The sequence below is a fragment of the Arachis stenosperma genome, chromosome 8, assembly GCF_014773155.1.
Source record: "Arachis stenosperma cultivar V10309 chromosome 8, arast.V10309.gnm1.PFL2, whole genome shotgun sequence".
In the NCBI taxonomy this organism is placed as follows: domain Eukaryota; kingdom Viridiplantae; phylum Streptophyta; class Magnoliopsida; order Fabales; family Fabaceae; genus Arachis; species Arachis stenosperma.
This window is the reverse complement of record NC_080384.1, coordinates 47224298-47245728: the sequence shown is the minus strand read 5'-3', so window position 1 is coordinate 47245728 and position 21431 is coordinate 47224298. Positions and strand designations below refer to the sequence as shown.

General features: G+C 26.6%; 2 protein-coding genes across 2 annotated transcripts; one reads left to right on the top strand and one right to left on the bottom strand.

The window, feature by feature from the left end:
* Positions 1-7130: 7130 nt before the first annotated feature.
* Positions 7131-11178, top strand: LOC130946085 (uncharacterized). The gene is made up of 4 exons (XM_057874768.1): positions 7131-7347; positions 9498-10221; positions 10477-10656; positions 10702-11178. Exons 2-4 carry the CDS (start codon positions 9547-9549, stop codon positions 11176-11178), a joined length of 1332 nt encoding a protein of 443 aa, XP_057730751.1. The 5' UTR covers positions 7131-7347; positions 9498-9546.
* A 3953-nt stretch (positions 11179-15131) lies between these two features.
* On the bottom strand, positions 15132-18382 carry LOC130945109 (superoxide dismutase [Fe], chloroplastic-like). Its single transcript, XM_057873791.1, has 9 exons — positions 18291-18382; positions 18082-18168; positions 17909-17958; positions 17502-17576; positions 16133-16487; positions 15872-15993; positions 15737-15763; positions 15618-15641; positions 15132-15527 (listed from the first exon to the last, which is right to left on the bottom strand). The coding sequence occupies exons 2-9, from the start codon at positions 18158-18160 to the stop codon at positions 15321-15323; spliced, it is 939 nt and encodes a 312-aa protein (XP_057729774.1). The 5' UTR covers positions 18161-18168; positions 18291-18382; the 3' UTR covers positions 15132-15320.
* Positions 18383-21431: the final 3049 nt, after the last annotated feature.

Below are 21431 nucleotides of genomic sequence, written 5' to 3'. Positions count from 1 at the left end.
ATGTTTATTGATGCTTTCTCTAGGTACACATATTTGTTTCTTCTTGTCACTAAATCTCAAGTATTTCAGGCTCTTAAACTTTTTAAATAACAAGTAGAGAATCTCATAGGACATAAAATTAAGGTTCTTCTGTCTGATAATAGAGGTGAGTACACCTCAAACCAGTTCACTTAATTCCTAGCTGAACAAGATATTATTCAAAGATTTAGTTGTCCATACACCCCTGAACAAAATGGTAGGGATGAAAGAAAACATAGGTATCTCATTGAGATGAGCATTGCTATGTTATCTACAGCCTCTATGCCATTAACATACTGGGATGAAGCTGTGCTAACAGCCACCCATATAATTAATCGCATTCCCACCCCGATTTTGGATAATAAATCTCCATATGAAACACTATTCAAATCCGCACCTGACTATGATCAATTTAGAGTCTTTGATAGTACTTGCTATCCTTTTCTTAGACCTTATAGCAAAACAAAACTTGATTTTCGATCTTATAGATGTATTTTTATTGGATATATTTCAAATTCAAAATGCTATAAGTAACTTTCTCTTTGTGGCAAAATTTACATCACAAGACATGTTCAATTTGATGAAACATCTTTCCTTTACAAGAGTTATTTTTTACACATTCATTCCCTTCTTTTTCTATACCAAATATTTCTATACCTAGTATAGGTTCTGTTATACCCTCCACTATTTCTAATCACTATTACACTCATAATACCAATGCTACTTCTCCCTCTACTGATCTTAACCTTAACAAGTTCAATACAATACATGTTAGCAGCAGTAATCAACCTCACATCAATAATTCTTCGTCCTACAATTCTTTCACTAGCGTTGTCTCTATTACTGATCTTGCTAATCCTAGTAATCTTCAATCTAATATACCAAATACCACTCCTATCTCAGAAACACATAAGCCTCCCCCATTGATTTTAATGGCAATCCAAATCAACTTCATAAATTTCCTCATGACAATACATCTCTACCTCTAATTGATAATCATCATCCCATGCTTACAATGTCTAAAATTGAAAATTCTAAACCAAAAGCCTATATCACTAAGACAACTTCTGATGCCTCTATAGAACAACCACCTAAGAATCTGTCTACTACATTAGCCATTTCATATTGAAAGAATTCTATGCAAGAAGAATATAATGCGTTGATTAAAAATCAAACCTGGACTCTTATCCCCAAACCTGATAATGCTAAGATCATCGGCTGCAAATGGATCTACACCATCAAAAGACTTCCTGATGGTTCCATTCAACAAGTACAAAGCTAGATTGGTGGCACAAGACTTCCACCAATATGAAAGCTTTGATTTTGAACAAGTTTCAATCTTGTTATTAGACCAATTACAATCAAATTAGTGTTGATTATTGCGTTATCAAACGATTGGATTATTAGACAATTTGATTTTAATAATACTTTTCTTAATGGTGATCTTAAAGAAACTATTTACATGCATTAACCAATTGGATTTTCTCATGATTCAGAAAACATTATATGCAAGTTAAACAACTCCTTGTATGGTCTGAAATAGGTCCCTCGTGAGTAGTTCTTAAAGTTTAGCAAAACTCTAAATCTGTTTGGTTTTTATAGCATAAAATTAGATACATCATTATTCATTAAGCATGATTCTTATTATATTATGTAAATTCTTTATTATTTTGATGATATTATAACAACAGGTAATGGTTCCATTGAAATAAATGCTATGATTCAAAATTTAAATAAAGTCTTTACTTTAAAAGACCTTGGTGAATTGTCATACTTTCTTGGTATTGAGGTTCAACGAAGTAAAATTGAACATTTGCACTTTTCACAAACCAAGTACATTAAAGATCTCTTATCTAAACTAGGGATGAGTGAGGCTTCTTCCATGCCAACTCCTATGATCTCATCCTTACACCTATTGTCTACTGGATCATAACGCTTTGAGGATCCCAAGCTCTTCAGGTCAGTTGTAGAAACTCTACAATATGTTACTATAATCTGACTAGACCTGAGCTTTGCTATTCAAAAGATCTCTTAGTTCATGCACAGTTCTCTTTTAGCCCACTGAAAGGCTGTGAAGAGGATACTCATGTACTTACAAGGGACAAAAGACAATGGTTTACTTTTATACAAGTGCAGAAATTACATGTATGATTTTTCTGATTTAGATTAGGCAGCAGATTTAGAAGATAGGAGGTCTGTCTCAGGTTATTGCATTACTTGAGAACTAATATGGTTAATTGGTCTTGTAGAAAGTAACCAACTATAAGGAGATCGTCTATTGAGGTAGAATTTTGAAGCCTAGCATCGTATGAAGCTGAAGTGACTTGGGTCAGAAATTTACTTGATGAGTTGAAGATTCCTTTGGCAACTGTTCTAATGATTTTTTGTGACAATATGAGCACTATTATGCTCATAGCAAATCCTGTACTACATGACAAAACTAAGCACTTTTAGCTTGACATTCAAGTTGTTAGAGAGAAGGTGAACAACAAGGCTCTACAAGTGGTTCACATACTAGGAGTAGAACAAGTCACTGACATTTTGATAAAGTCATTATTTGCTGCTAGTTTCAAATGGCTCAGAAACAAGCTCAAAATTGTGCCAAAGCGCACCTTGAGCTTGAGGGGAGGGGTATTGAGGATCAGTCTTCTCAAGCAATAAAAACAGAGTCTGCAATATAAAGATAGTTAGGGTTTACTATTGTGAATAACAAATTCTTGTTAAATTTTGTTAAACCTGTTTGGTATAAATAGTTGCCTTACGTCTTATCTTGGTGGGTTGGTTGAGATTTGTAATTAACTTTCTCAAAGTATTGAGTATACTCAAAAGTAATAGTTGGTTAGTTTCTCTAGTCAAGAAGAGTTCTTCCTTTCTATACACATTGTAACTTTTCATTCTTTGTTCTTTGTTCTTCTTTTTTACTTCTCTCAACCAATCTGTTTTGAGTTTCTATATTTATATTTGGTAAATTAAATTAAAAATGACTTTTAATAAGCACAAGCAACAACAAAGTATATTTTGTAAACTAACTTTTAAAATTAAAAAAAATTATAATAGAGATTAATGTAAAAATTAAATTTGAATATTAATTAATGTATGAACTTATATTAGACATTTTAATTTCAATAAGCACAAGCTAATTTTAAAAAACTTTTTCTTAGGTACTTTCAAAAGTACTCTAACTTTTAAAAGTTGACAGCACAAACACATGAGCTTTTTTATTTACCAAATGTAAAACAACGAGGTGCTTTACTTTTGAAAAATACAAGCACCTTCTTAAAAAACTTTACTAAACTTTTGTATCCTTCATATTAAAAAAGACACAAAGACACAAACGAAAAATACAACTTATTCTTTATTTTTTTATTATTTTTATTAATTTTTTATAATTACATTTCTCTTCCCAATTTTGTCGTATGACAAAATTAGAATAAATTAGACTTTCATCATTTATTCTTTCTTATACTTAGTTTTTCATCAAATAAAATACAAAAATATTAACTTTTGTATCTTATTTTCAGTATTTTATCTTATCTTTTTCTTGTAACTAAATACAGATAGATAAAATTCTCGAATTTACTACTGTTAAAAATATAACCGTCACCAAATTAATTATTTATATAGAATATATAATAAAATATAAAAAATATATTAAAAATACGTAAAATAATATTTGTATTTTAAAAATTCAATTTTAGTGTATACATAATATTTTTTTTTAAACAAGCTGTCTATCAAATCCTCCATCATTAAATTCTTTTGAAAAAAAATCAAAGGTCTAGTTGGTTTACCTCAAAATGGATTTTTGTTTTTAATGTTAAATAATCGCCTCGAGCAATTAACCATTTTCTGTTTAACAACTTAACAAGTATTTAGTCTAGTAAATAATTAAAAAATAAACCACCAAAATATCTGTATGTAGACTACCAATTTGTTGATAGAAATATTTTTTGAATTTGTTAACAATAAAAAATACTTTTAAAATATCACAAAAAATCCAAAAAATATAATTCGTTTTATAAATAATAAATAATATTTATATTTAACAAACAGCTCGTATATTTTTAAATTGCCTAACCTCATAGATTGTTTAAGTTCGCATGGTACAAATCTGAATATAAATTTAGTATTTATAAATTACCTGTTTACCAATATTCAAACTAATTAAAGTGGTGAGGCCAAGTTATTTTCTAAGCCATTAATTTTCTTTTTATCAACGATAAATAATTGATAATAAAAAAAGAATAATACTATATATTTAAATTTTTTTATAAATTAAATTTAATTAAGTTAAATAATAAAATTTAAAATAATACTAATCATAATTAATTTTTATTATGTTAAATCAATTTAATTAAACTTAATTAACAAAAAAAATTTAAATGTATAATATTATTCATAAAAAAAATACAACAAACGATATGTCCCTCTCAATCCATTATTTTCTTCAATTTCTTACCTCAATCAATTACGATATTTAATAATAAATGAGAATGAAATTTCATAACAAATAAGAGGAAAAAGACAATGACCTTTCTCACGGAGTAAATAAACACCAAAATTTATAGTCAAAAAAAAAAAAAAATGGAGGCATCAACATTTATTTTTTGTATGTCAATTTATTTGGTTGGTCTGCCAAATTCCAAATGGCACAATGCCCATTCTGGATATGACTGGGCTTCATCGATCTTAAAGGAAAAGGGCTTTGAACTAGAAAATAATAATAATAATAATAATAATAATAATAATAATAATAATAATAATAATAATAATAATAATTGGGAGGATTTTGAAATATTGGTATACATTTTTTTCTTTAAGTTTCATAATATTTGTAAATGTAGGAATACATAATCAACTTACGACATCATAGCATGAAACCATCCATCTTTACTCAGCAAGTAAAATGAACAAAATTCTAGTAGTAAACAAAATAAGAGGAGTAAAAAAAGATAAAGATTAAGATATTGCTATAATTTTGGAAATTAAGATTTTATATTGGGAAAGGAACTAAATTGAGTCAAATTAATTAATTTGAAATATCATTTTGTTCATACCTAATTACCTATATATAATGTTTACGTTACTTTATAGTTTATAGTTGAAATATCATGTTGACACTTAAAGGTCTAAGATTTGGTCTGGTAAATTTTTTTAAAAAATGTTTGTGTTTTTTAAAAGAACAAACTTTTTATTTGCTGTTTAATAAATAAAAAAAATTATATATTTGTGTTTATAACTTTTAAAAAATGGGATGTTTTTAAAAATATCTAAAGTAGCATTTTTTTAAACTAGTTTATATTTGTTAAGATTAAAAAGTCTAACATAATTCTATAAATTAATTATTTTTAAATTTAACTGTTATATTTATGTTTATTATAATAATATTTTTAAATTATAAAATCTATTTTACTGAGCATAATTATTGTTATTGGTATTTGTTGAAAATTATTTTTAATTTAATTTATTAAATGTAGATACTATAATTTTTAAAAAATTATTTTAAAAAAATATTGTTTATAAATTATTTTTAAAAGTGAAAGCTTTAACCAAATCTAAATTAACACAACACTACAAAAGTTTGGATTAGAGATGAAGAAAAAATTATGAAAGTAAAACTGAAGGATTTTATTAATCATTTATCCTAGTAATTCATACTTTACATTGTTATTGACTCGTTGTAAAATAAATAAACATAAAATTAAGAAATTGATAATTTTTGTATTATTAGATATTAGGATTGGTAACAATTAAATTTGGTTTTACATAATTAATAAATCAATAAAATTAAGCATATTAGAGATATAATTTTAATATTGAAAAGACTTAACATGTGAGTTAAAAAGAGTTATAATAAATTAATATATAAAAGATAAAAATAATAAAATTCATAATAAAAAGTAAAAAATTAAATAAATAAAAAGAAAATAAAAAATAGAAGAAATAGATTACAATAAATAGAATTGAGTGTGAGAGTCTTTTCTTTTAATTTCATATCATAATTATTTTAATAATAATAAATAAAAATACGTTAATAACTTGATATATGAGAGAAAATGATGAGATAAAATCATAACACAGCTTTAAAATAAAAGTTTAAATTGGACCATAATATCATTGTGTAATACAAATTAAATGTAATTTCACATTACAATACACCACATAAAAAGATAAATGACTTGAGCAAGTTTAAACAAGATTTTTTTTTTTATTTATGCATATATAATAACACCATAGTCCTTAAAAGCTTCATGACTAACATATTATATATAACTTCGAGTGACGAGCAGATAAAGGGTATGGTGACTTGTGTACACGATAATTGCCTTCTTACGACGACGCCTCATAGGAAGAACAAAAATTACTGTAAAAACTACCCAATAAAAAAGTAATTGGTAAAAAAATAAAATTCTCTTCTAGTATATATGGTCTTTTGTAATAGTAAAATAAAAATAGAAAGAACAAAATTTCGTATTTTTATATTAAGAATATAATTTGATATTTATCCTAATAAAATTAAATAATTGATTAGTTATAATTAATGTATTTAAATAAATAAAATAAATTAAATAAAAGTATTTTAAAAATTAATCAAATCAATTAGTTGATACAAATAATTAGTATAATTAATTTGATCTGATTTATTAAATTAAAAAATAAATGAAAAAATAGTTGCTTGAATTTAGTTAGTTGATATAATTAATATATTATAATTAATTGAATTTAATAAATTAAAAAAATAAATAAAAAATACTCCCTTAGTTTTAATTGATTGTTATAAATTATAATAAATTATGTGATATTTAAATATCTAATTAAATTAATTAGTTGATATTAATTTATGTAATAAATTATATTCAATAAATTAAAAAATAAATAAATAAAAAAATATTCTTAGAAGTATATTATATTAATTTTATCATTAAGTACAAAAATTTGATTTTTATATAATAAAATAAATAGAATAAATAATAATAATTCATGAAACATTTTTTAGTTAAAATTAAAATAAAAAATTAGTTGTATTTTTATGATATAATAATGGCATTGAATAACCAATGCCTTCAAGAAAAAGAAAAAAAAAAGAAAAAAGAAGAAACGGCATTCACCATCTTTGAGTTAGTGCGTGATTTGCGGTGCATTCATGATATTATTAAGGCTCCAAATTCCCAATCCCCCCTTTTTTCTGGTTTTTCTGTTTTTAACCAATCATTTTGTTCCTTTTTGTCTCTCTCTTCATATATTCTCATCTTTCAAAGCAATTTCATTTGATTATTGCTTTGTGCCCACAAATTCACTCTTCCATGAACTTTCTTTAATTTTATCAAGGTACGTTATCTGAACTTGAACCTTTTCCATTTAATTTCGTTATTGTAAATTTACTCTTCCTTTTTGTTTTATTTTATTTATTTTTTTCTTTTATTCATCTTTCAAATTTTGAATATTGCTTGCTTCTCCTCCTTGTAAATCCCAAAATCCAAAAATAATATGGAATTTGATTAATCATTGCGTCACATGTTCTTGTTTGTATATCAAAGAAAATTCATACATGGTGATGATCAACTAATCATATTATTAAGGTTACCATATTCGGCAATTAATTGTAATTTTGTAGAAGTTTATATGCTTAAAACTCCAAATCCAAATCTCAAGTTTGACATTCTTTAATATTAATCAAGTCACTAATATTTTAGGTCACGTTGATATTTTTTCCTTTCATGTTCATGCCCAATTTATTTCTTTAATTTATTTTTTTTTTTAAATATCATGGTGGAATGTGTGTGGGGGATATTGATGGAGCAACTTCATTTTGTTATGTCACAACTATAGGATATATTTGAAGTCATGTTTTACTTTACAACAAAATCAATTTTTTTTATGTCAAAATTAACCACTACATTATTTTTGTTCTTCTATTTATATTTTGATTATAGATAAAATTTAATTTAATTATATTGTTTATAATGTTTAATAGTGAAGTAATTTCATATTTTTATACATGACTGATTGATAGCTAATTTGTAATGTCAATATAAAATAATTATTGTTGACTTTATTAACTTTTTTTATAATTAATGTCCCAAAGCCACAACAATGAAGTTGTTTGAGCCATGAAAAGATGATGAATACATCTGTTAATAGATCTTTATTTTAGTCGTGGTTGTTAATTTATTCTGTTAAGTTAAGTACTAGGGTGGCAAGCTAAATATTGACATGACAAGTTAAAATATTGATATTACAAGATGTATTTTGTCATTATTTAACAGAACAAATTAACGATAGTGTCTAAAATAGAAATGTCTTCTAAATTTTATCGGATAAAAAAAAGGGAAATTCTACGGTGCTTAGTGCTTACCACACAAATAAGCATAATATGCTGACCTTAGGTGTCAGTTACTGAAGATTAAAAGTAATTTTTTTTTAAATAAAAATAAAAAAAGATTAAATTAAAGAAAAATGTTTTAAGCATATCACGTCAATCTGTAAAATTTTTAATTTGAGACTAATTTTTTTAAACGAAAAAGAAAAAATATTAAATTATAACAAAAAAATTTCAAATTCTAAAATGTGTCTCGAAAAGAAACTAACTATTACGTCTACATGCAGAATTTTTTCAATAAAAAAATTATTTATTATATTATTTTAGTAATTTTATCATATTAATATAACTTTTAATGAATTTTATTTTATTTTAATTAAAATAATAATTATCATAATAATACAAATTCTGGGAATACCTTTTTAAATAAATAAATTAAATATTTTATTTATTAAAATATATTATTTAGAAGAGATTTATTAATTTATGTAATATTAGTTATTTCTTTTAAGTTTTCTTTTTCGTGTCAAAAATATACTAATTAATAAAATATTTTTTTTAAAAAAATATGTGTTCAAGACTTAATAAATTTTTAATTGTGGATATTTTTAATTTGTAAAAAGTTATTCCGTTAATTTTAATATTTTAAATTAGCAAAAATTTAATTATAAATTAAAAATAATATAAAAATTTAATTAAAAAAATTATAATAAATTAATTATAAATTTAATAAAATTATAAAAATTAAAAAAATAATCAAATATTTTAATAAATATTAAATAAATGTATATTTTTATAAGTAAAATTATTTTAATTTCAACTTTTACTCAAATATAACTAATAATTTATCTCATTTTTTATTTTATAATGGGGCCATAAATGCATCAATTCCAATAAAATTGAAATTGTTACAAATTGACGTAATGTATGATTGTATGTCTCATTAACGTACTTATATTAGAACTTTTTTTTAATTTATTTTTTTTATTTTAAAACAAAATTGTCTTCAATCCTCAATGATTGACACGTAAAGTCAGTATATCATGCTTATTTTTGCTATAAGCACCATAGAATTCTCCTAAAAAAAAAATATAAAAACCAAAATAAAGAAAACAAATATTTTATAGAAATTTATCTAAACCTTTTTAGTTATTTGCAGGATCTTCCCTAGGATTCATAATTGAAGCCACCTAGTTACATATTCATATATGGCAACAAAACCTAATGGTGGTGGTGTTGGAAAGGAGAAGAAAACTACCACATCTTCACATTCTTCTCAAATCTCAAGCACAACAAAAAGAACCCCAATAAAAGCAACAACCACCTCTAAAGAAAAGTCAACAACAACCTCAGATAAAAATGGCCCAAACAGCCTCAAATCCAAAGGTACTCAAATACCAAAACTCACAGTAAAGCCCAATACTGACCCTTCTTCCAATAACATTAATAGCAAGCCCATTAGAAGAAGTTCTTTTGATAAGCCCATTCCACCATCTGAGGCCCAACTCAAGAAACAACCTTCTCCTTCGAGACAACAACTTGTCTCCCCAGGCCCAAGAGATAGGCCCATATCAGTTAAAAAGTCCATTGGGCCTGTTAAGAGTATCACTAATATTTCCACTTCTAAGTCCAGGCCCATTACTAGTAGTAATGTTAAGGAAGCAACAAAAACTAGTGTTGGTGGTGGTGTTAAAAGTGGTGCCAAGAAAAGTGTCTCTTCAACTTCTTCAACAAATACTAAGAAGGTTGTTGGCTCAACAAAGGTTGCAAAGAGTAGTTCTTCAACAAAGAAGGATGGTGAAGATGTTTTTTTAGAGAAGTTGGATAAAGTTGGGATTAATGAGGAAGAAGTTAAGGAAGCTATAAATGAAGAAAAAGAAGAGGTGATAAATATATTGGATAATTATCAAGAAAATAATATTGATAATTTATCTGATATTGAATTTTATGATGATCAAAATGACCATGATCTTGTTCTTGATTATGACAATTATCATGATCACAAAGTCGAAGAATATGATGATCAAGTTCAAACTCAAGACGAGGATAGTAAAGAAAAAATTATTTCAACATTATCATCCGAAGAAGAAGAACAAGAAAAAGAAGAAGAAGAAAAACAAGAATATGAAAAACAAGAGAAAATAGAAGTAGAAGAGAAAGAACACGAAGAAGTAGAGGAAGAAGAAGAGGAGGAGGAAGAGGAGAAAGAAAAAGAAAAAATAGAAGAAAAAGAACACGAAAAAGAAGAAGAGAAAGAAGAAGAGAAAATAGAAGAAAAAGAACACCAAGAAAAAGAAGATAAAGAAGAAGAGAAAATAGAAGAGAATGAAGACGATAAGAAAAATGAAGATGGTGATAATGAGAAAATCATCGCAACCACAAATCAAGAAGAAAGTAACAACAACTGCTTAGAACTTAATCATTCAACAGCAGAAGAAGCAAAAGTTGATGAGATCAAAGAAGTAGAAAAGCAAAATGTTGAAGAGCCAGTAATAAAAGTGGAAGATAACAAGGTGAAAGAACAAGAAAGCAATAATAATGAAAATCAAGCAACACAAGAAGAAGAAGAACATCATCAACTCAAAGAAGAGAACAAAGAGAAGGAAAAGGTGGAAGTATCACCTTCGCCATTGCCATCGTCTTCACCATCACTATCACCATCACCATCATCATCATCATCATCATCATCACAAGGTGTAATGATGCATGGGAAAAGAGAGGCTCAAGTATCAAATGGGGTGATTGAAGAGACAGCAAGCAAGCTTTTGGAAGCAAGAAAGAACAGAGTGAGAGCATTGGCGGGTGCTTTTCAGAGTGTCATTGACTATCAATCCAAATAAAGAATTCAATCAAATCCACTTCCAATTTGTGTGTTTTGACATCTTTTAATTTATATACCATACTGAGGTGGGTGATTTACAAAAAAAAAAAGGGTGTAATATTGTTATTTATTGAAACATGATACTCTGAATTTGCTAATTGGTGTATTATATTTTTTTTAATTTAAAAATAATTAAAAGGATAATTCATAGTCAACAAACTGACTTTTCGAAAATTGAAAAATAAAAAAAGACCATTCATTGTCAACAAATTCACTTTTTAAAATTTTAAATTAAATATTTATAATTCGTCAAGGATGAATTTCATTTATTCTCATATTTTCTAAAATTATCATCAAACTCTAATTTTTTGGGATTTTATCTCCCAAAAAATGGATAGAATGTAAATCCAAAAAAATAAAAATAAAAAATAATAAAAATAAAAGTATGTAGATAATACTAAAATATTTTCTTTGCTTTTGCAACCTTTTAAATGTACATGCATAGAGCTTTTATCTTGAAATAGTTGGTCTGGTATTGGCTTGATGTCTTCTTTCTAATATTTGTTGAATCTTTTTTTCTTACCTAGTTTCTTTTCATAATCATGTGTAGTAGTTATGATTTTTATTTTTCTTCTGTGTGTATACGATAATCAATTATGTTAGGGGTAAGCATTGGTCGGTTTGGTTCGGGTTTAAGATGAAATTAGAACTGAATTGATTAAAATGTAATTGGTTCGGTTTGGTTTGGATTTATATTTTTTTATTTATGTATCCGAATCAAATCAAACTGATTAAGAACGGATTGGTTCGATTCAGGTAATTGGGTATTTGATAACTTTGAAATTCATGAAAAAACTAAATTTTTATCTTAAAAATTCAATAATAACATCAATAGAAATAATCCAAACATGTTAAACACAAAGTACATTAAAAACTAAACTCATTAAAATCTAAACATATTAATAGTGAATAATCTTTGTCTAATGAAAATACAAATTTTTTAATTAAATACTAATTTTTTTATTTAATTAATATATGATCGGATTTACGGGTTGGTTCAGATTCCGCAACCCCAGAATCGATATCCGAACCAATTACTAACAAAGGTCATCAATTTAGTTCGGATTGGACCCAATTATTCGTTAGTTCCAGAACCAATTTAATTGGTTCGGTTCAGGTTCGAACAGGTAATCGAGTACCCACTACCCGTGCTCACCGCTAAATTATGTTAGACCCTTTTGAGTTTATTTATCTTACTCAATTATGTTGTTATCTCAATGAATTATTTACTTTTTACTCGTTTTTATTTTGTTTTAGAGTAATATCTCATATCAATCTTTAAAGAATTTTTAGTTAAATATTTTAGTTTCTAATAAATTTTAACTACCAAATCAGTTCACAACTTGTTATTTTGTTAGATAAATTAATTTTTTTCTCAACTTTTACTAAAAGAATTAGACAAATTAATTCTTAGCGTTATCTAATAAAAACATAAAAAATTTATATTAGTCCCTTCATATAGATAAATAATTAGATGTATAGATAAATTTGTCTAATAAAATAAAAATTTAAAGACTAATTTGATAATTAAAGACTAGAGTATTCCATAAAAACTTTCTTAAAAATTGAAGTGAGGTATTACGATTGTTTTATTTGCATTATTTGCAGATTCTGTTCATTTTTCTTTTTGATTTTTTTTTTGTGATCATTTTTCTTTATGATTGAATAAGGTATAAGAATTATACCAACAGATCCCACCATATTGAATAATAATAATAATAATAATAATACTAATAATAATAATAATGTTCATATACTTTTTTTTCTTTTTAATTAAGTCTTTATATCATATCAAATTTTATAGCTAAATCCACACAATGACAAAAATATTAAAATTAATCAAATATTCTGTTAAATTATACATAATATTCAGTCACGTATTATACATATTCGTTTTATTTAACGGAATATTCCGTTAATTCTAGCGCTTGACTTAATTACAAAATCTAATATGATATAGAAACTCAATTAAAAAAATATAAAATTCTAATTAAAAATTTAATAAAACTATAAGAAACAGACAGAATAATTAAACCTTATTATTATACATCAAACATATATACTTGGAAAACACTAATATTACCACTAATTGAACTTAAGCAATCCAATTTATTTTCTAATTAATAATTAATCACCCTCAGAACTATTATCTCTCATGCAAATTAAAATTTTGGCTCCAAATAATAAACTCTTCTTTCCAAACTAAGCTGGCGACGAAAATTAGCAATAAAAAGCTCTGCCCTTTGATTAATATCATCATCATCATCATCTTCGGAAGCATAGTTAATTATTGTTGTTCTATACTTTTCCATGCGATCACTTTTGATTTGTTCATCTTCAATGAAGCTTTTGAAGCTCATTGTATTATTATTGAACAACCTCCACCATCTTTGCTTTGATACACTTGATGAAGAAGAATAATGCATTCTCCTTAAATAGTGTAATATTGATCTCAATTTCTTCTTCACAGCCATCTGAAATTGGATAATGATTGGTGAACATTTTTGCTTAGTACCCATCTTGTACGAATTATTTGATCATCATAAACACATATATATATAGGTCATAGAAATAGAAGCTTCTATAAGAAGCTTATGAAACTTCATTAAAATTATGAGGGAACAAGGAAGGTTTCAGCAAATTACGTGGTTGGTTTAAGAAACAAAAAATAAACATGTCATTGTCTCGGTATAGGCTAAAACATTTTCAAGGTAATTGCAAAGGAGTTTTTTTTTTTTTTTTTTTTCATTTCGAGAAAATGGTCTTATGGAAGATTTGTTTATTAGCCCCATATACACGTTACTTTGAAAATAAATAATAATACGCGTTACTTTATAGTTTAGAATAAGAATTCATATGGGATCATGTCTTGATGCGAAAGTTTTGAACCTTGGACATTCTTAAAAGTGATCACCAATAAAATAAACAAGAGTAATGCTAGATAAATATATATTTTTTTAAACCAACATCAATTAATTTTTTAAAATTATTTTGTTTATATTAAATTTTAGACGCTTAATCCTAAATTCTAAATTATAATCCTAAATCTTAAAATTGAATAATATTAGCTAATTAAAAATTATTTTTCTATATTTTTTAATAAATAGATAAACAAATAAAACTTTCTTTAGAAGTTTATTCCCTCTTATATAAAATTGGTATGCAAAACACAAGTTGAGCCGGCCTTTTTTCATTTAGTTTGCAACCCATCTTAAAAGTATTTGTTAACGAAGAAAAACAGAGTTTAAAAAAAATAAACAAATAATTCAGTAACTCTGACTCAGTAGTTTAATTAGTTCTATTACTAATTTTCTTTAAAATTTAGAATTTAAGATTTAAAGATTAAGAATTTAAAATTTAAAATTTATTATTTAAATTTAAAATAAAAAAATATTTTATAAAACATTAATTAATATTAACTAAAAAATAATTTATTTTCTAATTTAACTCATATAATACTTAATTAAATTTATCTATCTCTGGATATAGATATATTATTAATATAGATGTAGGTTAGATGTGAACTTGTTTGTTCACACTGCATGGTTACAACATATGCATTTACACAATGCTGTGCCTCCTAACAAATGACCAGTGATGTCATACCTACCAACTCGTTAGGATTATACTATAATGTATCCAACATTGCATTGCACCAAATGTTAATGGACCCAAATATACATATCTATACCCAAATATAACGAGTAATACTTTATTTTTGGCCAGCACTTAATTATTAATAATTTACATTCGTATTTATAAAAATTTTGTACACCAAAATATATAATTTATACTTATATTTGTTAAAGATAATTTAATATTTGTGTTAGTCAAATAATAACAAAAAATACTAAAAATTAGTGTTGTCCAAGAATTTCTCTCATATAATATATAGTAATTTTGATATTTTAATAAACTAAATTAAATCAATATATTAAAAAAAAAAAACACTCCTACAGGATCATGCAAACGCTAGTATCATTAATGAACATGTAACCATTAACTATTATACACTATTAATCATTACCAAAATTTGCAGCTCAAAACATCTACCTCAGCTAGATTGATACAGTAATAGTATATACGCCGTTTTAAGCTCTTTCATTCAGCAGCAGCATCAGTATCAGGAAATATTGCATTGGCCGGAGCTTCATCGGTTGTGAATCTCTGTTCTTCCAGTTTTCTTTTCCTCTCGTCCTCTCGCTCCATCTGTTCGACTACGGCCTTAGCTTTTTTGAATCTTGAGTTAACCACTTCCCAAGAAACAAGTTTATCCATGAACATCGATATATAATCAGGCCGCCGACTCTGCAAGGATAACACAAGCCAGTCATCATTACATTTAGCATGGAACAAGGCTCAGTTTTTCAATTGAATGCTTTGAAGCAAACATGTTACCTGAAAATCAATGTAGTAAGCATGCTGAACAAAGAAGAAACATTAGAGAGTCAGAAGATATGCATGTGCAAATTGTTTCCTCAATTCAAATCAACAACAAAAACAAATCTGAACAATACCTCCCAAACATCGATGGTAAGAAGCGGCTGCAAGAAATTAGAATAATGTAATCTCATCAGGATTTGCTCACAGTAATGCCTCGAGAAAAAAGATTACAAAAGAATCCTAAGTAGTCTGTAAACCTTATTACATACATAATAATAGCCCCAAATAAGGGGGTTCACGGCATTGGGACTCTTCACCACGACTAGCTTTTTATCCTCATCGGATCGAAGAGGATTTACCGCATTTCCAACATCAAGTCTGCTGTCTTTGTCTATAATATCATAAACAAAAATATGGAAAGCAAGGGAAAAGGGTGCTTGATAAGTTGGATATACCACAAAAAGCAGAAATGGAAATGAATCCCGAAAATGGGAAACTGTGGTGAGACTGTGAGAAGGATAGTTACTCACATGCAAACCAAACCCATCCTGAACCAAACTGTGTTTGAGCAGCAGTCTTGAACTCATTAACAAATCCTTCGAAAGAACCAAAGTCTCGATCAATCAGTTTTAGAAGATCCTCTGATGGTTTTTCACCACCACCGCGAGGTTTCATGGACTCCCAGAAGAAATCATGATTCCACACCTGCAACAAGTAGAACAAGATTACAAAGCATGGTTCAGAAACCTGAGAAGGACATTGTAGCGTGAAGCATGCATGCCTGTGTCCAACAATTTGCTTGTTCAGATTTTCTACGTAAGTCCTGTGGTGCTTCCCCCAATGGTACTCAAGCGTCTCCTGGCTCATAATGGGCTCCAAAGCATTCTGACAATGTTCATTACAATTGATGAAAGATATATTATCAATCCAAAATATAAATCAAAATGTCACAAGTAAAAGAAATATGGTTAGACCATGAAATATTTATAGGAGGCACACAATTGCACAATACAATGTAAAAGACATACAGAGTTGCCCATTTATGAGTATAGAGTGGCAAGAATGTGCCAGAACTGGTGAATAGATAAAAAGAAAATGAAAGGAAAGTGAAGAAGTTGCACTCTTTACCGATGATGTTCTTGAATAATGTGACTTGGGACTTGAGAGCACTAGAATGTCGTGTTTATCCTTAGGAAGTCTGAGAGCTACTCTATCTCTCCATGCCTCAATATCTAACTAACTAATATTGTCTTCTCCTTATTTATATTGAACTAACTCTTTTAACACTAAGTATTCTATCATTGTGTGAAAGGAAGAACTTAAAAAAGGGAAATAAATTACGAAAACAAAAGGAATATCCTAGTGGACCACATGAGCAAAATTCTGGAAAGGAGGAATAACAAAAGAGAACACAAAATGGAAATAACTGTAAAATCATCCTAGTGAAAATTCCAATGAGGATTTGAAGTTCATATTTCATAATATGCTCAACATCATCTGAGAGTACAATACTAGTTGAGTAAAGGAAATCTCGAGAATTAATCAAATTCAGACTAGGTCAAGAAAAATATTTGAATGTGCAAGAATAGCCCCCCAAGATTAAATCACCAGGAAATATTAGAACTTTATAAAACTCATTAGTTTCTTTATTTAGAGTTCCGCTTAAGTTACAAGACTTTGTAGCGGACGCAATAAATCTAACTGAGATGCCTTTGTTGTCCAATATTTCATGTTCAATATTCTTCGCTGATGAATGACTACACACCAGACCAGGCCAGGCCAAATATAGTTTTTTACCATTGGCTTGTTTCTTAGAAAAGTAAATGCCAGTGAAAATTAGGCAGCTTGATTTGATACTAATTTAGGAAAATATAATAACGGAATAACTTCAAATCTTACCAGTGGATATGGTGGTGGTTTCAACTCAAATGTTGCAGAGATTTTAGCAAGCCCAGGTTTCCTTATGAATCTTCTCTGCAATGTTCAACACTTTTTCTTAAAAACCGAAACAAGTTGCTTATTCAATAACCAAACAACTAGTCGACAAGAAAAGAGCCTTATCCTACTAGTTGGAGCTGGCTACTGGCAGGGAAATGAAATATAGAAGAATATGAAAAAAGGGTTGTAGGTAAAAGATTTAGAGTGGAGTTATTCTCCAACCGATGAAACAAAGTACCAATATCCATTTTGTTACTGTTCTTACAAAAGTAATATTTAACAATTTTGCATTATTACATAAACGAAGCAAATGCTTAAATGGTTTAATGGTCCATGGACACACACACACATCAAAAAAAAAAGCATACCTCTTTGTTTGATAATTTGGAAGCACCAGAAATGCTTGAACTTTTTAACCCTGCATATTGGAAAATAAGAGCTCAATTTGTATGCACGGACACTGTAAAACAAGTATTTCATACTACGAGTGTATCAAAATTAACTTCCAGAAGCTAATCAAGAGAAAGAGAGGAAGTGGAACCATTTGGATGGTGGGAAAGAAAACGCGAAGATGATAAGGAAGAAGTAGGAGTTGTGGTTGATGGCAGTGGCAAGAGCATTATTGCTTCTGCAAGAACATTATACAGTGAACAAATTAAGGCGAAAGAAATGTTAATTAGGTGCATTCTTAATCACACACAAGCAAATTAAGGTTCTATTTCGAAATCGACGAACAAATAAAATCCATACCGAGAGTCACAGTGAGGGACAGAAGCGCAGCGGAGAGGAGTTCAAATGTTGCAGCAGAAAGATTAGGGAATTGGGGCCATTGGATAAGAAAGTTAAATGAGAGAAAACCAAATATAAACTACAAATAATTACTATATTTATTTTTATTATTTATTATAACTTTATTTGTTTATCAAATGTAATTTTAAAGGTGACTTTATATTGTAATAATATATTCAAATTATTTGCACTAAGTTTATAATTCATAAGCGGTGCGGTTTGAGCCAATTTTAAATCAAATATTAATTATATTTGTGGTGTGGTTTAGATTGAATGATTTTTTAATTTTTTTTAAAAGAATCAGATTCAATTCGATCTAATTTTAAATAGTTTAGATTTGTACTTTTGTAAATTAAAAAATTAAATATATAAAACAAGTTTTAATATCAAATTTTAAATAATCAACAATACTATAATAATTCTCAACAATATATTAAAAATCCAATAATAACATAATATAAATAAATTATAGATTAATTAAAATAATAAATAAATAAATCTCATTAAATTCATAAAATATTCACTAATAATAATAATATATGAAAAATATAAAAATTTATAATAAATTAAATATATTATAAATAAAATTAAAATATAGTAATAAAATAATAATATTATAATACATTATGCAGTTTTAATGGATTTTATCGGTTTTGAGAACTAAATCCAAAATTCAATTCAATCCATATTGTTTGTCAAAATTAGAATCAAATCAAATTTAAATTTGTATCATTTTAATTAATTTGTAGTTTGGATTGAATTGGAGGAGAAATTTAATTTGAATATGTAATATTTACGAAAATGTATAATATCTAACGTATTTACGCATTTATATAAATCTTATCATCTCAAATACAGAGCAGTTGAAAATTTAAAATCATAAAAAACACAACTCAAATACTTTGTATCTGAAAGATATACGGTTTAAAAATCTGTGTATAAATCTAATATACTGTACTTAGGATACAACCATAACAAAATTTCTGATACTGTATTCATAATACCTGCAATTTATATAAAATATTTTTTTTCTTGAAATAATATTTATCTATCTTTTATTCTTATATATTTTACTTATGAATTAGTCGGTCAATGTACTACTTTTTATCACAGTATTTTTAAGCCTTGTTAACAAGCTATGTTACAAATTTCTTCTTTATTGAAATCTGATTCTTCTTCTTTGACAATGTCATATTCCGGACTTGTTGATTTATGAACGGATCTTGTGAAACTGAATTGTTGTTAGATTTATTGTTAAATTGCTTGTTGAATTTGAATTTGCATCGATTTTGACCTCTCTTTTTTCTTGAATTCCTGTTGATGCTGTTGCGAGTCTTGTTATGTTGATAGTTGAGATTTGGTTGCTTCTTAGATCGATTTGTGGTGGTTTCTGTTGTTGCTTTAGTCTAACTTTAATGTCTTCCCACTCAATTTTTTATTCTGCAACTTCATTCCAGCAAATTTCTAGCAAGCTTGGACGCATATTCGGTTGGTAGCAATGATAGAACGCAATTTCGAATATTTCCAAATTGGCAAATGGATTGAGCGCCTTTTTTAACCGAAACCATCTTAGAGTTTTTCCTTTCAAACCTCTTTCCACCTCTATGAATCTCTGCTCCTCAGGTGTTTCTCTAGCGTTCCAATATTGCTCAGTACATATTGTCCATCCAAAATCATCTCTTATCTATACTCTTAAAAGACTAAGTAATTCTAATGGGCATAACTAGTACCCTTCCTATTATTAAATCGTAACATGTAGTGGTCACTGTTTATGAATATTAGAAGTATCCAAAATCAGCAGAGGATGCTGTTGCTGATGTTCATTCAATTTTTGTGCTGTTGAATAAGGAGGAAATTTTGAATATGAATGAATGTGATAAAATTGTGAATATAAATAAATATGATTGATGACAAACTTGGATGTTTGCATTTTATGTTTAGTTGGTTGTTTTTGTTATTTGACTTTTGAGTTTGTATTTGAATGAGATCATAACATTATAGTTTATATAATACTTTTAATTTGGATGATATTTTAAAGTTTATATTAAATTATAATTATGTTTTAATGTGTTTATTTATATTTTATTTATTATTTTATTATAAAACGATTTTTTCGGTTTAACCACGATCAAACCGGTTGAATCTATAAACTAATGAACCAATAACTAAAACGGTTCGATGATCGGTTTGGTTTTTAGAACCTTGGTTAACATCATAAAAAACACAACTCAAATATTCTGTATCTAAAAGATATATAGTTTAAAAATCCGTATAAATCTGATATACTGTATTTAGAATATAACCATAACAAAATTTCTGATATTATATCCATAATACTTGTAATTTATATAAAATATTTTTTTTTGAAATAATATTTATCTATCTTTTATTCTTATATATTTTACTTATGAATTACTCAATCAATGTACTATTTTTTATTACAGTGTTTTTCTTAATTTTATTGTAATTTATATTTAAAGACTTATTATTATTATTATTATTATTATTATTGTTATTATTATTTAATTTTATTGCTAATATAAAATATTTTTTATAATATTTATTTAGTTTATTTTTTTCTTTATTTTTGCGACAAATTTCACCCATATTTAAAATATTAATAAAATAAATATAACACATATGATCTAAAAATTTTTGATATTGTATTCATAATACCTGCAATTTATATAAAATATTTTTTTTTTTGATTTTAAGAACTAAATCTAAAATTCAATCTAATCCGTATTGTTTTTCAAAATTAGAATCCAATTAAATCTAAATTTGTGCCATTTTAATCGATTTATAGTTTAGATTGAATTGGATAAAAGATTTAATTTAGATATGTAATATTTACAAAAATGTATAATATCTAGCATATTTACGTATTTACACAAATCTTATCATCTCGAATACAGAGCAACACAACTCAAATACTCTGTATCTGAAAAATATACCATTTAAAAATCTGTGTATAAGTCTGATACACTGATACACTGTACTCAGGCTACAACCATAACAAAATTTTTGGTATTGTATCTATAATACCTGCAATTCATATAAAATATTTTTTTATCGGTTTTGAGAACTAAATCCAAAATTCAA

Excerpts from the sequence above, each read along its gene's own strand:
- LOC130946085 (XM_057874768.1), top strand. The coding sequence starts at position 9,547 with ATGGCAACAAAACCTAATGGTGGTGGTGTTGGAAAGGAGAAGAAAACT. Across the intron at positions 10,222-10,476 it reads TAAATGAAGAAAAAGAAGAG|AAAATAGAAGTAGAAGAGAA; the intron begins GTGATAAATATA and ends GAAAAACAAGAG. Across the intron at positions 10,657-10,701 it reads ATAAAGAAGAAGAGAAAATA|AAAATCATCGCAACCACAAA; the intron begins GAAGAGAATGAA and ends GGTGATAATGAG.
- LOC130945109 (XM_057873791.1), bottom strand. The coding sequence starts at position 18,160 with ATGCTCTTGCCACTGCCATCAACCACAACTCCTACTTCTTCCTTATCA. Across the intron at positions 17,959-18,081 it reads TCTTTCCCACCATCCAAATG|GGTTAAAAAGTTCAAGCATT; the intron begins GTTCCACTTCCT and ends TCCAATATGCAG. Across the intron at positions 17,577-17,908 it reads CCAAATTATCAAACAAAGAG|AGAAGATTCATAAGGAAACC; the intron begins GTATGCTTTTTT and ends TGAACATTGCAG.